The sequence below is a fragment of the Tachypleus tridentatus genome, chromosome 4 (genome assembly GCF_004210375.1).
Source record: "Tachypleus tridentatus isolate NWPU-2018 chromosome 4, ASM421037v1, whole genome shotgun sequence".
Classification (NCBI taxonomy): domain Eukaryota; kingdom Metazoa; phylum Arthropoda; class Merostomata; order Xiphosura; family Limulidae; genus Tachypleus; species Tachypleus tridentatus.
This window is the reverse complement of record NC_134828.1, coordinates 99805306-99819778: the sequence shown is the minus strand read 5'-3', so window position 1 is coordinate 99819778 and position 14473 is coordinate 99805306. Positions and strand designations below refer to the sequence as shown.

Genomic DNA, 14473 nt, shown 5'->3' with positions numbered 1-14473 from the left:
GAGAGATGTGGCTCACTATTCCAATAAATGAGTCTTCCAAATTTAAAGATAGCAATTTCAAAATTATTTGCTACGTTTGGATCCACATGAGTGTGTGAGTCAACATTTTTACGCTAGATTTTCTCAAGTCTTGATGCAGATCTCAGCTTACTGACGTAAATTTAGAGGGAGAGCTAAGATGCTCATTGAGCATAGATATTAAGCCAAATTTCATGAAACTTGCTGATGAAAACCCCCATCAATTTTCACACTGAAGGTTAGTTGAAATGCAATTATTTTAATTAAACTAAAATCTTTTCTTTTTTTAATAGTGTGGCCAATGTTGTTTTCATTAGCCACAGTTGTGGCCACTATGAAAAATAAGTTGCCCACCCCTGGACTATATTCTGATTGGAACACAGCATTATTGAAAGATGAACACCTTGACTTTGTATTGGTTATAGATAAAATATAATTAAACATAAGAGGGAACTATTAACAAATCCTTAAATAGAAGACGCAATGAGAGAGATCTAATTTTGTATTTGATAGCTCTATATTCAAATGAAATTAAAATCAATAAAAAATTATGGTTTGTCTGAGGAATAATAATTTTACTTTGAGTAATTTACATTTAATTTCATAGTTTATTAGGGTGGTGGATAAAACAAAGATACCCAGAAAAAATGTAGCATATGAGTCTCACTATGGGAAAAGTCAGGATTTTTTAAATATTGCCTATAAAATTAACAACTTAAAACTTGTATACTATTAAAATTTGAGTTATTAGCTAGAATTTTATGTTATACTAATTGGTATAATGTACACAAGACAGAGTTTAATAATTTTGAATGTCAGACACTAAAACCTTATGTTATGCACAGTACAAAACATATGCAGCACGAAGGTTAATTTATTCATTATAGAACATAAAAGCATATCTTCAGTAAGAATATGAATTGATATGATTTTATATGGATAGTCTAAAAAACTGATATATAAAATGACCTACTTACTTAAAAACATAATTCAGTTTAAGAGCAATTCATCTTTCTTACTGCAGAACATACAAACCATGAAAACAATTGTAACATAGTAATGGCTGTTTTTTACACCAAGGAGGCATAATTTAAATGCTCCACAATATAAACAAAGACAAATTTTGTAGATGAGACCAACATTTATATAAAAATCATTTATTCCTCACTAAACACTATAATAATTACTTACACCATGAACATTTACACTATATGTAGCTAAAAAACATTAAATACAATGATTTAGAAGAAAGAAACTGGATATCTAACAATTTGTACATTCTCTTCATTCTACAATTAAAAGTATTTATAATTATAAGCAAATACAATACAAGTCTTTTGTACTTAATGTAACTAAAAAGGAAATAAAACTGACTTCCAAATGATCATAAGGGTCAATGTAAGAGGGAAAAAACACCTGCTAAGGCAAACTTTATACCTCCTTTAATAAAAGGTTGAAAAGATAAAGTTTAAAAAGTACAGGTAATAAAGCAGTTTAAGAATGTTTGCTTGGCAATATTTCAGTTTTATTCAGCAATGTAGGTGATGTTTAAATTATGCTATTCTCAAATTTTAAAAAAATATTACTCAAGGATTATATGCACTAGCTGACCCTAACTTTAAAGTTAGCAGCTAGTTCTAATTAAATAGTGGGACTTGACTTTCACTCTTATAATATACCAATGGCCATTAAGTATGGGGCTCAATTTTGTTTTGGGTTGTCATGGAAAAAGAACCTATAACTTCAAGATAAATTATTGAGCAAACTCACTCACTCCTGAGGAACCTTGCTCAACACAAAATGATGTATATCTGGTACATATCAAGAACGGTCTGGATTAAATGCAAACACAAAAGATAAAAGTTTCTGGTTAAAAAAAAAACACCAATTATCACTCCTACCTTATAGAACTAACACATCATTTCTTTAATAAAAAGCTAAAAAATAGGTTGTAATATGTATGTGTAAATTTTGTTCATTGGCTAAAAAAACTGATTTTCATAAACTTTCCAACTCATATCTTTGGCAAAAAATCACTTTTATTATAACCTAAATAATTCATACACTCACCAGTTTACTAGTACTACTACAAACAACAAAAACCTTACATTGTGATAATTCAATCTTCTTTCTACCAACTGTGCTATGAGGCTTGTTTACTGACTGCATTTAATCCTTTCAATGTAGGTGGAGCCAGATTGTATTTATTCAGTATGCCCAGTTTTTAAAATCAAAATATTAAACCTACTCGCAGATGCACCCATGTGATACATGGTGAAAAGTTTATGAAAGTTTTTTTTTCCTGGAATATCAGTGGCAATATGAAGATTAAAAACTCAAAAAAATAAAATTATTCATGTTCACCGGCTTTATTATTTAAATATCATTTTAGTTTCTATTTTACTTTTTAAAATAAAACAGCAACAAATAGGATGAGACTTAAAATAACCTTACCTTAATACAAGTGTTTCTATCATGAAAGTATAAACAAACAAACATGTGAAAAAGGAATTTCTGAAATTACTGATGGAATTTTAAAAATAAAATGTAATTGTAAAATTAATTTTTAACCAGTTGTAAATATAAATATATTTTGTCTTAAATATGCCACTGATGACTGAAAGTATGCACAATGTAGGTATAATCCATGTAATGAAAGAAGAAACTGGAGAAATCCCATTTGTATCCAACAATGACCACCTATACTGATCTGTATTTAGTTAGCACTTAAACAATGAAACCTATGCATTTTAAAAGGAAAATAATTTCTTCATACAACCCAAATTATTCCAAGATGATTTAAACCACATCTGACAGGTTCAAATGCAAAAGCATAGGAGAAGTTAACAGGACAAACTAACATACTTTTCCCAAATTATAGTAGAATTAAATCATAACTGTAACAGAAAACTTCCATGACTCAACTTAACTTTCAAGTATAGCATTAACTGGACTGCTTCTTCAGAACTGTAAGTGTGAAAAACTGCAGTGATTGACTGATATGTTATTTAGATTGTTTGAAACTTACCTTCTCTTCAAAATGGATTTTAGATGGTGCTTCTATCTATTTTTAAAGTTGAGATATAACCTTGTTTGTAAAAAACAGACTAGAGGTACTGTATGCATGTACTTAACCAATAAAACCATCAATCAGCTTATACTGCCTTGAGGCAACAGAAACTATGTCATACTTTAAAAATTCTATACAGTTTATTAACAGAAATAAACCTAGTGATCTTCACAAAAAATAAAAGTCCTAAAGACAGTAAAAAGCATGTTTAAACTTTGTTATTGATAAATCTTACCAGATAACTATTTTGTGACTATATAATATTTTTAAACTACTTTAAGAAACAAAATTTATTTCTATATCTATTGATTATAATTTCATTCTTAAATTAAATTCTGGATATGTATGATAATGATATCTTTAAAGTGATCCAGAAAATTACTGTAAAAAAAGATTAAATCCATCAAATGAAAAAAACAAAGTAATTTTAATGTTTAAAAATTAAAATATAAGGTGAGACAACAACTTCAAAATACAGGTAAAAAGACAGCTTTTTATAATATTTTTTTCATTCATTTGAAGTCAACTGATAAGATACCTTTAACAAACTACAACTTGTGTGAACTATTACTTATACATGATTCAAAGGACACTAAAACAATAAAATTAATATAAACAAATGTGTACTCTTACAAGCTGTAAGCTATTTTAATTTCATGTTTCAATTTGCAGTCACTCTAGAAGGAAAAACTGGTTGTTTTTTTGATAAGATGGTCAGTGACTGACCATCTTAATAAAAAAAGATCAGAGTAGAAAGAATAATCAGTAAAACAAACTTTAGCTGAAAAAAAAAGAGTATGTTTGGTATTTATTTAGGAGGTTTTAGAAATTAGGCAAATGAAATAACAATTTAAGATGGAGAAAAGCACTTTTAATTTTAACATAAAAACTCCTTTTCACTCAAAGCAGTCAACACATATTACATATATTTAATAAAAATACTTCATTGAAGAATCAGATTTCTAATACTTAATTAAAATGTCAAATATTGTGAATATACACAAAACATATTAAAAGAAAGTAGAGAAATTATTGGTAATTTTAGGATCACAACTTGGTTAAATCAACCATATCTGTAGCTAGAAAGTATAAAGTAATATAAAACATAAACACAAAAAGAAAACAAGCAAGGTACATGTAAAAATTTAATAATGTACCCCTAATCTTTCTGCTAAAATCCAATAATGTATCCCTAATCCTAGAGTAAAAATCCAGTAATATATTCCTAATTCTACAACAAAAATCCAGTAATGTATCAAAATCCTATAACTGCATTAACTGTGACTCACTTTAGCAAAAAAAATTTACACATTTTCTTTAATATATCTCCTTTTCTTAAACTAATTGTTAGGGGCATAAAATGATTTATTTCCAATCCTTTCAGAGCCAAACAAATTTTGTTTCCCCTATATTTTTAGGTTATATCACAGTTTAGTTTTTTCTGAAAAAAATATGCTTAAATACCTTAAATAACCAAGACAAGTATTTCTAACCTTGCATTTCTTTATTTCTCCTTTACCCCACTTGTCGTGATCATGTAGTACCAAGTCAATATCACTACTGTTCTAGAAATGAAACAAATATTATCAAAAGACAAAATTCCTTAAAAACACACACAACTTGTATGTATACCTTGCATTACCTTGTAAAAGTATTCATTCTTTTGTAAAGTTAGCACATTTTGTTGCTATCTGAGCTTGCAATCATGAAAAAACTTTCAAATGGGACTTTTATATTTACTAATTACATGGTATACTCTAAACTGGGAAAGCTAAAAAAAATAAAATAAATAAAAAGAGCTCAGATTTTATAAGTAAATTCAGTTTTCAAAGAAAATTAGAACATTCTCAATTGCATACGTTTTGAACCCCTTTGCTATGGCAACCCTAAATCAGTGCAGATACAAGAGATGAACTTGAAAGGTCACAAAATTGTGTAATGGTCTCAGTCTGTGTTTGATTAAAGCAGTTTAACTTGACTTCAGAGTAAATACATCTGTTCAAGTCACAGAGTGATACAACAAACCAACCAAGTAGACCAAGGAGCTTTCCAAACAAGTCAAGGATAAAGTAGTAGGGAAACACAGATCAAGAGAAGGTTAAAAAAAAATCAAAGTTGCTGATTATCCCACCTGAGATGGGATTCAGGTGTTAAATCATTGACAAGAGCCTGATCCCATACAAAGTTGGTCTGTATAGTCATATGGCAAGAAAGAAGCCATTATAGAAAAAAATCATCTACATTTTATATGGAGTTTGTGACAAAGCATGTGAGTGATGAGACAAAAATTGAGCCTTTTGGTCTAAATTCAAAATGTTACATCCAGTGCAATATATACACAGCACATCACCCAGTCAACACCATCCCAAACTGTCATGCATGGTGATGGCAGCATCTTGTTATTGGAATGTTTCTCATGAGAAGAAACTGGAAAATTTTTCAGGGTTGAGGTAATATGGATGGCAAAAATTACAGGTTAACCCTACAGGAAAACTTGGTTAAGAGAGTGAAGAATCTAAAATTGGGTCAGGAGTTAATATTTCAGCATAATACTGGCATGGAGTAGAAAGCCAAAGTTACACTGTAGTGGTTTCAAAAGAAGAAATTGAATTCCTGGACTGTCCCAGTGAAACTCCTGACTTGAATCCAATAATAGAAATTATGGTAAGACTTGGAGATTACAGTTCATCAACAATCCCCAATGAACTTATCAGAATTGGAGCAATTTTGCCAGGAATAATGGATAATAACTACACCATCCCATTGTGCAAAGCTGTTAAAACCTATCCAAAAAGACTCACAGCAGTAATTACTGCCAAAGGTGCTTCCATCAAGTACTGACTTCAGGAGCTGAATACTTATGCAATCATCAAATTTAAATTTGTGTATTCTCTGTGCAAGTTTTGTTGGCATTCTACCTTGTTCACACATGACAGTGTTAAGTTTGATCATCAGAGTTTTGAATAATAACAAGTTCTTTGAAAACATTGTTTACACGATTTGTATTTCATCAAAATATAACATTATTAGTAATGGGGGTGGGGATATTTGTGCAAGGCACTGCATATTCTAGTTTTAGTTTTATCAAATAACCACTTTAATTAGCAAAGCTGAGGCATTAACTCAGATTTGGCATTAAATAACATCAACATGGTGTGGTTCACATGTAGATGAGATTTTGCAATTTACACACACTTGAAAGATTAAATTTATAATTATTTCATTCTTAATAACACATTATAGTTTTACATCTCATTTCTAATGAATTTTATTGTATAATTTTGATAAAATGGTAAAAATAAATGTGTAATAACATACAGTGGGTACTATATTACATCATAACTGAAATATGTACATCTTTTAATTTTGGGTTTTTTACTTTTAATATATATAGTTCTTGTTTAGAGCACAGGTTGGATATTAACTATTACTAATAATCCACCTGAGGGGTTAAATAAATAGCATGTCTTATTAAAACATATAAACTCAAATCATGTAAATTCCAAATTTTCAGGCAGATTTGTTATTCAGTTGTTCATAACCATGATCTAACCAATTGCAGGTGCAATATCTCTCAGTCAAGACCCCGACACTACTTGCTCTTCATAAACAGTACAACACATTCTTTATACAAACGTATATTTTGTCTGCTAAAATACATATAGTTAAACATAAGAAAGGCAAAACAATACCAAAATATGGCAAGCAAATCCTAGCCTGATGAATGGCATCTGTACTTGATTAATGTATCTTGTAAAATTTAGTTATAAATCATTTATTTTGCAGATTAGGAAATCACTGTGTTCATACAACAAAAAACACTAACATTTTGTTAGTGTGTAAATTATAACTTAAGTACAAATTATTGTTTAACATAACACAGATCACATTTCTCCTGAAAATATTAATTCTTAATAGAACATCAAAAACAAACATACCTAAAAAGACATTACAAAAGCCTATTCAAATTTAAAAAGATTGAAATATGTGAAAAATCATATTGCAATAATATAAAAAAACTAAAAATATTTTAAGCAGATGTAAGTTATATACCTTTTTTGCAAATTGCAGAGCACTACGAATTTCTTTAGCAAATTCTGGGACGACTTCCCAAACTAAACGTTGAGGTTTCTTCACTGTAGCTTGCTTAAATGGCCTGTGTGGTGGCATACAACTTCCATCTTCATCATACTGTTTTTCCAAGACTCTATAGAATTAAAAAATAATAGATAAATAGATGCATATACAAGTTGCAAAACTCAGTACCCCAAAAAAAAAACATTCCATTTGGGAGTGTATATGGCTGATACAAATTCCTACAACTGCATTTCTATACATTAAGAGCCCTGTGCTACATCTAAATGTCCTGGAGTTGCCCAGTAAAAATTCTGACTTGAATTGAGTAAAACATTTATGACAATACTTAGAGATTACAGTTCGTCAACACTCCTTTATGAACTTGTCAGAACTGGAGCAGCTAGTGAAGTTCTATGAAACTTATGAAAGTAATTAGCACATAATATCTGCCATGGTACAGCCTAGCACAATAATAATTGTATAATTGATTTAAAAACTGTTTTACATGATATATTTTATTGTTAATTTGCAATAGCTGAACTATGTCTAACATCTTGGTTAGATTCTATTCTAATTCACTCTACCTTTATAAGCTATGCCAAACAAAAAAATAATTCACTACATTTATAATTTGCACACTTGTGGTTTTAATGTTGGCAGATATGGTGTAGGAAAATAACCTTAATTATTTAAAGTCTCACTCTTTAATTACAATAGTAGAATAAGTTCTGATTAATTCAACTGTAAATGCATGAACAGAACACAAGATAATGGTCAGTCAATGGTCAAATAACTTTTTTTTTGGTTATGACTGAAAAAGGTTTGGATGAACCCACTTATATTCACCTGTTGATTATTAATGTGACTAAATGAAAAACATATTTCTTTAGTAACATTTTTAAAAACATAATCAAATGACAAAAAACTTAAGTTCACAAAATTCTATGGATAATGACAACACAGCTATGAATTATAAGCACAAAACATGATTCTCCCATAACCAAATCCAGTGGTGTACATAATATAATATATAGTCTAAACAGAACAACTTACAAAAATCTACAGTGTAAAAGCTATTTGGTCCATAAATAAAAAAGTTACACTTGCTAACTTAGCAAACTGTAATGAAAACATGAATAAAATGTGAATTTTCAAGAAACAAAATACAAATGTAATAAAACAATGTTTAGGGACAACAAATGACCTGTTGGTCCATCTCTGCTATTCCATTCTCTAAGACAAACTAAAACTATTAAATAAGGTTTTTTTAAAGCCAGCCATTATCATTCGTATATCGATGAAGCTTTCTTTTAAACTCACACAAAGTTACTGTCTCCACAACATTCAAAGGCAACCCATTCCATAGGACAACCACCCTATTTGAAAAATAAAACCGTCTTAGCTGAAGGTGACTACTACCTTGCTTAAATCTATATTTCTGTTCCCTAGTTCTATAATTTTTGCTGTTCAGTGTGAAAAATGTTGAAGCATCAACATTGTCAATTCCTTTTACAATCTTAAACAATTCAACTGCATCTTCTCTCTTCTTTTTTCAAAAGAAAACAATGTCAGGGATCTTAATCTCTCCTCAGGTCCAATTTTAGTAACATTCCTTTGAACCCTTTCCAACAGTTCAATGTCTTTCCTAAGGCAAGGAATCAAAGAATGAATACTGTATTCAAATGTGACCTAACCAGTGACTTATACAATTAAATTATAAACTGTTTAGACTTGTATTCAATATTTCTATAGATACAATCTAAAATCATATTCACCCTATCATTAGCAACAGCATAATGCTTGGGTAGCTTAAGAGACTGATCAATCATTACATCAAGATCATTTTCTGTCATGACTCTCTTAAGGTTATTCCTATCAAAATTATAATTCAAATCATGATAACCCACATGCACTATCTTGCATTTATTCGAATTAAAATCCATCTGCCATTTATTTGCCCAACTCACTAAATGATCTAAATCCTTTTGCAAATCAGCAGTATCCTCTTCATAGCCATCAGCACCCAAGACCTTGATATCATCAGCAAATTTAAGTAATTTATTGACCTTTATCTAACATCATTGATATAAATAAAAAAAAAAAGATCCATGGTTCTAAGACTGAGCCCTGAGGTACACAACTTGCAACATTAAACAAGTTTGACTGAACTCCATTTATAGCAACCCTCTGCTTTCTTCCATCATGCCACTCTCCTATCAAATTAGTTAACTTATGCCCCAAACCTATAGAGATCAGTTTTTGCACAAACCTTTTACATGGCATTTTATCAAATGATTTCTAAAAATCCAAATACAACAAATCTACACCATGACCCTCATCCACGTAAGCAGTATCATTTTCACAGCATGTACGAGATTGGAAAGGAAATATTCTTCCTTTGATAAACTTTAATTTAATTAAAACTACTTCTATTAGTCTTCCTTTTAAATACACTAATTATTACTAGTAAAAATATTACTAATTTAAATAATAAATACACTGGCTATATGTTTTATTTGTTCCTCAAGTTTAAGCTACAATAAATTTTAACAAGTCATTTAGAATATACTTGTCATTAATATAAAATGCAAATAAAGTAAAAGTATTATAGGACAATTTAATGTCTAATTACAGTTACACTTAATAGATAAATAAAGTTGTAATCTGAAGTTCATAATTTACTAAAGTCAGTTGGTCCATTGAAGTGTTGTAAAAGCTAGCTCATGTTTTTCACTTTTGTTGTACATGCTTTAAATAGCATAGTAAATATTTTTAGTTTATTTTAAAACATTCATACAAGTTTAAAAATAACATTTATTTTCATCCTGGGATTCTGGTGTACAAAGATATGTTACCATATACTTCAGATATATTATTCCTTACATATGATGATGTACAGGTATAGAAGTAAACTACCAACAGTATATACTAAGAAAGGATATAAAGTATTCATGGTATTACACCTGTTGTTCCATACTTTAAACTAAGTATAGTAATAATTAAATACCTGTACTGTGTATTACAATTACACTTCAAAAATCATTTGAAAGTGTTTTTGACTCAAGATTTTTCATCACAGCCAATCACTTTGGTTTCAAAATACATTATTCTATCATATGCACAACTGATTTACAATTTACTTATTTACTTCACTTAATGATAAAACTCGTCAGTTTAAAAGACATTGATTAACTTTGAATACAGTTATAAGTTCTCAAAATATTTTAGTACTTTTTCCAATATGCACATTATTAATGAATATCACCTGAGTTTAGGCCATGATTAAAACTTCTAACAAAGAACTTGTTTTATGGTAAAAGATTTGAAACTGTTACACTATAAAACTTGCACTAGATACTTCATGCTTACTAAACAGTATATAATCACACAGCATATGTTCAATTCTCTTAAATTATATTTTTCCTCTTTAAAGTATGACAAAAAATAAAGTTCAAACTTATTGAAAACAAATAATGGTAAATAATTTTCAAAACATTGTGAAGTTTCCCAAGCACATAAAAAAAACTGGCAAATTGTTTGCTTTGAGATATTTCTTAAATGTTACAAAAGACAAAAAGGTAACTAGTCTATAGTACTCACAACCCATAACCATCTTGGGGTCTACTATAATTGAATAACAGTGAAATTTGACCATTACTCTTATGATGCATCCCAGTTTAAAGTTATTACTTCGCTTCAAGAGATCCTCAGATCCACAACATAGTAAACTAAACATTAAGCCACAGCCAGCCCCAAAACAGATTATTAACTCTATACTAACTGATTTTGAAAGTTTTATACCTAAATTCTTGGGCCAGTGAGATTGAATTTTGCATGAAAATTTTCTTGTAAGAACTCAAGATTTGTACAGCTAGTATTATAAGCATGCTCATCTGTGTAGATAATAATACAGAAGATTTACACTAATGAGAAAACATGGCTGTTAAGGTAACAATATGTTTTAAACAAAACAAACAAATTGTGCATCATAAAGTAGTTTACAGTTGCTGTCATCCAGTTATAAATAATTATACAGGAGAGACAATATATAAAAAAAATGTAAGAAAAGAAAATTAAAATTTACTCTTTTGTCATAACATATTCCCACATGTGAGCAAGAGCAGGGGCATCAGCCATGCTGTGTTCACAATTCATTCCACATCTAGCATTCCCAAAAATCTGGACACTCAAAGATTTGTCAAACCATACACTAGAGCCATTTCCACACAATAGCAGGTTAGCTCTCTCAGTTAATGAAGTCGGTTTCAGGTCTAACAGTGCTATCTAGTAACAAGAGAGAAAATAAAGTATTTACCATTATTCTAATACAGAACTATCAATACAGACATAATTCAATATAATTTTTGATGATATTTTTGGTAGTTAGAAAAACCTGCAAAAATATTAGTCTAAAGAAATAACTTACAAAAAATACAGATTTTTCTATTGCATCTAAGCTTTCCTTATTCACTCCTGTGCTTAGCCAGATCTTTCGAAGTTTTGCCCACTTGGTGCGGCCCAGTGAAGTTAATGCAGCAAGAGACTTTTCTTCATCTGATACAGTTTCTTAGGAATTGTGAGATAAAACAAGATTATCAAAGTATGCACCCTACAGTTTCATTTAAATAAATGAAAATTTGCAATTCAAATGTAAAATATAACTAAAGTACAGTCCACTTTTCAGTTATTTTTGATATATTTCTCCAAAATGATTTTGCAGTTAACTACATTTTTAATTCTGATATCCTACAGTCAGTTAGGTTATGGTACTTTAAACAGAAAAATTACAAAATTTGCTGAAATTCTCAGATTGAAATTTATGCTTGAAAACTAAATGTAACTACATTCAAAAGCAGTTACCTGCTTGTTTTTTTGAATCTTCCAATATCCACTGTACTTGCTGCTCTAGAGTTGCAGGACAAAGAAGTTGAAAAGACGAGTCATAGACACTGACTCTATAATATATACCTCTGGACATGATCACCACATGCTGGTTGAAAAATAAAAATTATGTATATATAATAAATGCTCTGAGAATGTAGTAAAAGTCCACCTAGAGCTGAAGGAATCAGTATCAATAACATAAATTCACTCCACTTGATATATTAACAATTATGGATACAAAAATCAAGAAAAAAATGTTTATTTACAATTTGTTAACTAGTCAGCTGAAAATATACATGTTCTACTAAGTAAAGTTATGCATTTATCTCAAATAATCAAAATGTGTTTTCCATTTTTATTCTTTATCATTCCAACTATACAAATAATTAAACTATTGCCATTATGGTTTTTCATTATCATTTTTTGTTCAATTTTCATAATGTAATCCTATTCATTGGTAAATAGCAACCCAAGAGTTAGTAGTGGGTGCTGTCAGCTAGTTGCATTCTCAGTTCAAAATCACAGGCAGTGACAAATAGATTTGATAGAAATTTTTCCATAATTCAAACTGTTCTGTTTCAGATATATGCTAACTGATCTCACACCCAACAATTTTTACCCCCTTTACGACCTTACTCCCAACTAGTTTGGGTCAGTCAGTACTTTTGTAAGCCAAGAATCTTTACATCCAAGTAGTTGGCCCAATCTTATCAAACATATCAGGTAGTGCTAACCCATTTGTCAGACTGTGCAAGATGGCATGCATGCTTTTTACTTGTATATCATACATATATGAGAGGGTGAGCCTGGTAACTACTGTTTACATAATTAGCCAGCAGGCAATACTAAACAACAATACAGCTTAACTTAAGATATTACTTATAAGCTACAAACACTACTTGTTACTTACAGTAATATTTACTTAATCTAAAGAGTTTATGCAATATTCATTACTTGTTTTTTGCTCAAAATAAGTGTGATTGCTTTATAATTTGTTCATTTTACCCTATTGCAACAGACACATGTATTTTTATGACTTTGTAGCCCCCACATATTCATGGTAATATACATTATATGACTCTGAAGATACTTATTGTAACTTCACAAAATCTGGCAACCTTTAAGAAAACTTTAAAATTATTTTGTAGACAAAGAAATCTGAATTTATAATTAGGGTTTCTTCTAAAGCCTTGTCTGTAATTATTGTGTCATGTTGACTGCTCCAAGTGGCTTTCTAACTTTGCAATATGAGCCATTAAAATTCAGCTAAGCTGATTAATATGTTTCCTGTGGGAATAAAATTGGAAATGGAAGAAAAATAGACAATTCTTTGTACAGAAAACAGTGTAATGTAATACACCATTTGATAGATTAAAACTTTGGCTTTCTATAGGTTATAAATAATATAGTATAAAACAGAGAGCACTGTTGATAATTTGTGAAAGAGAGGATGTTGCATTAGGTCTGATTTTTTAACTAATGGTACTGTAAACAAGTAAGATTAAAGGCTATAAAAATTATGATTTGCCTGAAAAATAACTGTAGTATAACAAGTGAATTGCATAAAATTATGTACTTTTTGAATGGACATTAAATAAATTGGAGAAGAGGGAAACAGAGTGGAAATGCCACAATTTTCACATTGTAGAAGATTTTTTTTGAAATATTGTTTTTTCTTATGGTATTAAGAATTTAACTTTTAAATAATATTAAAATTTGATTTTTAACTACATTTTGATTCAAAGTTTTTTTGTATACATTTATAATAAAGTTGTGATTAAATATTGAATGTAACTATAAGAGAAGTGACGTGCACACTTTGACCTACCTGATGGAAAAAAAAAGTTCAACTGTGATTGTCAGAAACAACTAAACATGGAACTATTAACAGCTTAACATAATGTAATACACTTACATGTTAACTTATTAAATCACCTCTGAACAGGAATCCTTTACTGAGCACATAGAGAGGTTTTTTGTGACTTACTTTCAAAATGTAATTACACTACTTTTTATTCATGTTATACCAATAAATATAGCATAAAATCTTAGATAATAATTCATATTTTAATGATATTTAAGTTTTAAGTTATTAATTTTATACACAATATGAAAATTCTGAATTTTCCCTAGTGTGAGAAATGTAATTTTTTTTATAACAATTGTCTCTTATATGATTTACCCCCCACCCCTACAATAAGTAATAAATTCACTCTAAATTACTAGAACAAACCATAACTTTTTATAGGAACCAAACAGAATAAAAATAGGAACCAAATTTAAATTAGATGAACTTAGGTTAAGTGAAAATAAATACTTATAATATAATAAAAATGTTTCATGAGGCACACACATAAGCAGTTGAGGTAGCTCATGGGTAAGGTAGTTCAATTGTGTAATGTGAGCACCACATTTCCAAAAGTT

General features: G+C 29.4%; 1 protein-coding gene across 3 annotated transcripts in view; it reads right to left on the bottom strand.

Moving 5' to 3' along the window:
* The window catches only part of LOC143249763 (carnitine O-palmitoyltransferase 1, liver isoform-like), an 88998-nt gene that overhangs the window by 21871 nt on the left and 52654 nt on the right, over positions 1 to 14473 (bottom strand). For all 3 annotated transcript variants that reach the window (XM_076500148.1, XM_076500146.1, XM_076500147.1), the window contains 5 exons: positions 12026 to 12155; positions 11592 to 11731; positions 11250 to 11449; positions 7142 to 7295; positions 4582 to 4653 (listed from right to left, as the gene is read on the bottom strand). In XM_076500148.1, the coding sequence (XP_076356263.1) occupies positions 4582 to 4653; positions 7142 to 7295; positions 11250 to 11449; positions 11592 to 11731; positions 12026 to 12155 (696 nt within the window). The remainder of the gene's footprint in view (positions 1 to 4581; positions 4654 to 7141; positions 7296 to 11249; positions 11450 to 11591; positions 11732 to 12025; positions 12156 to 14473) is intronic.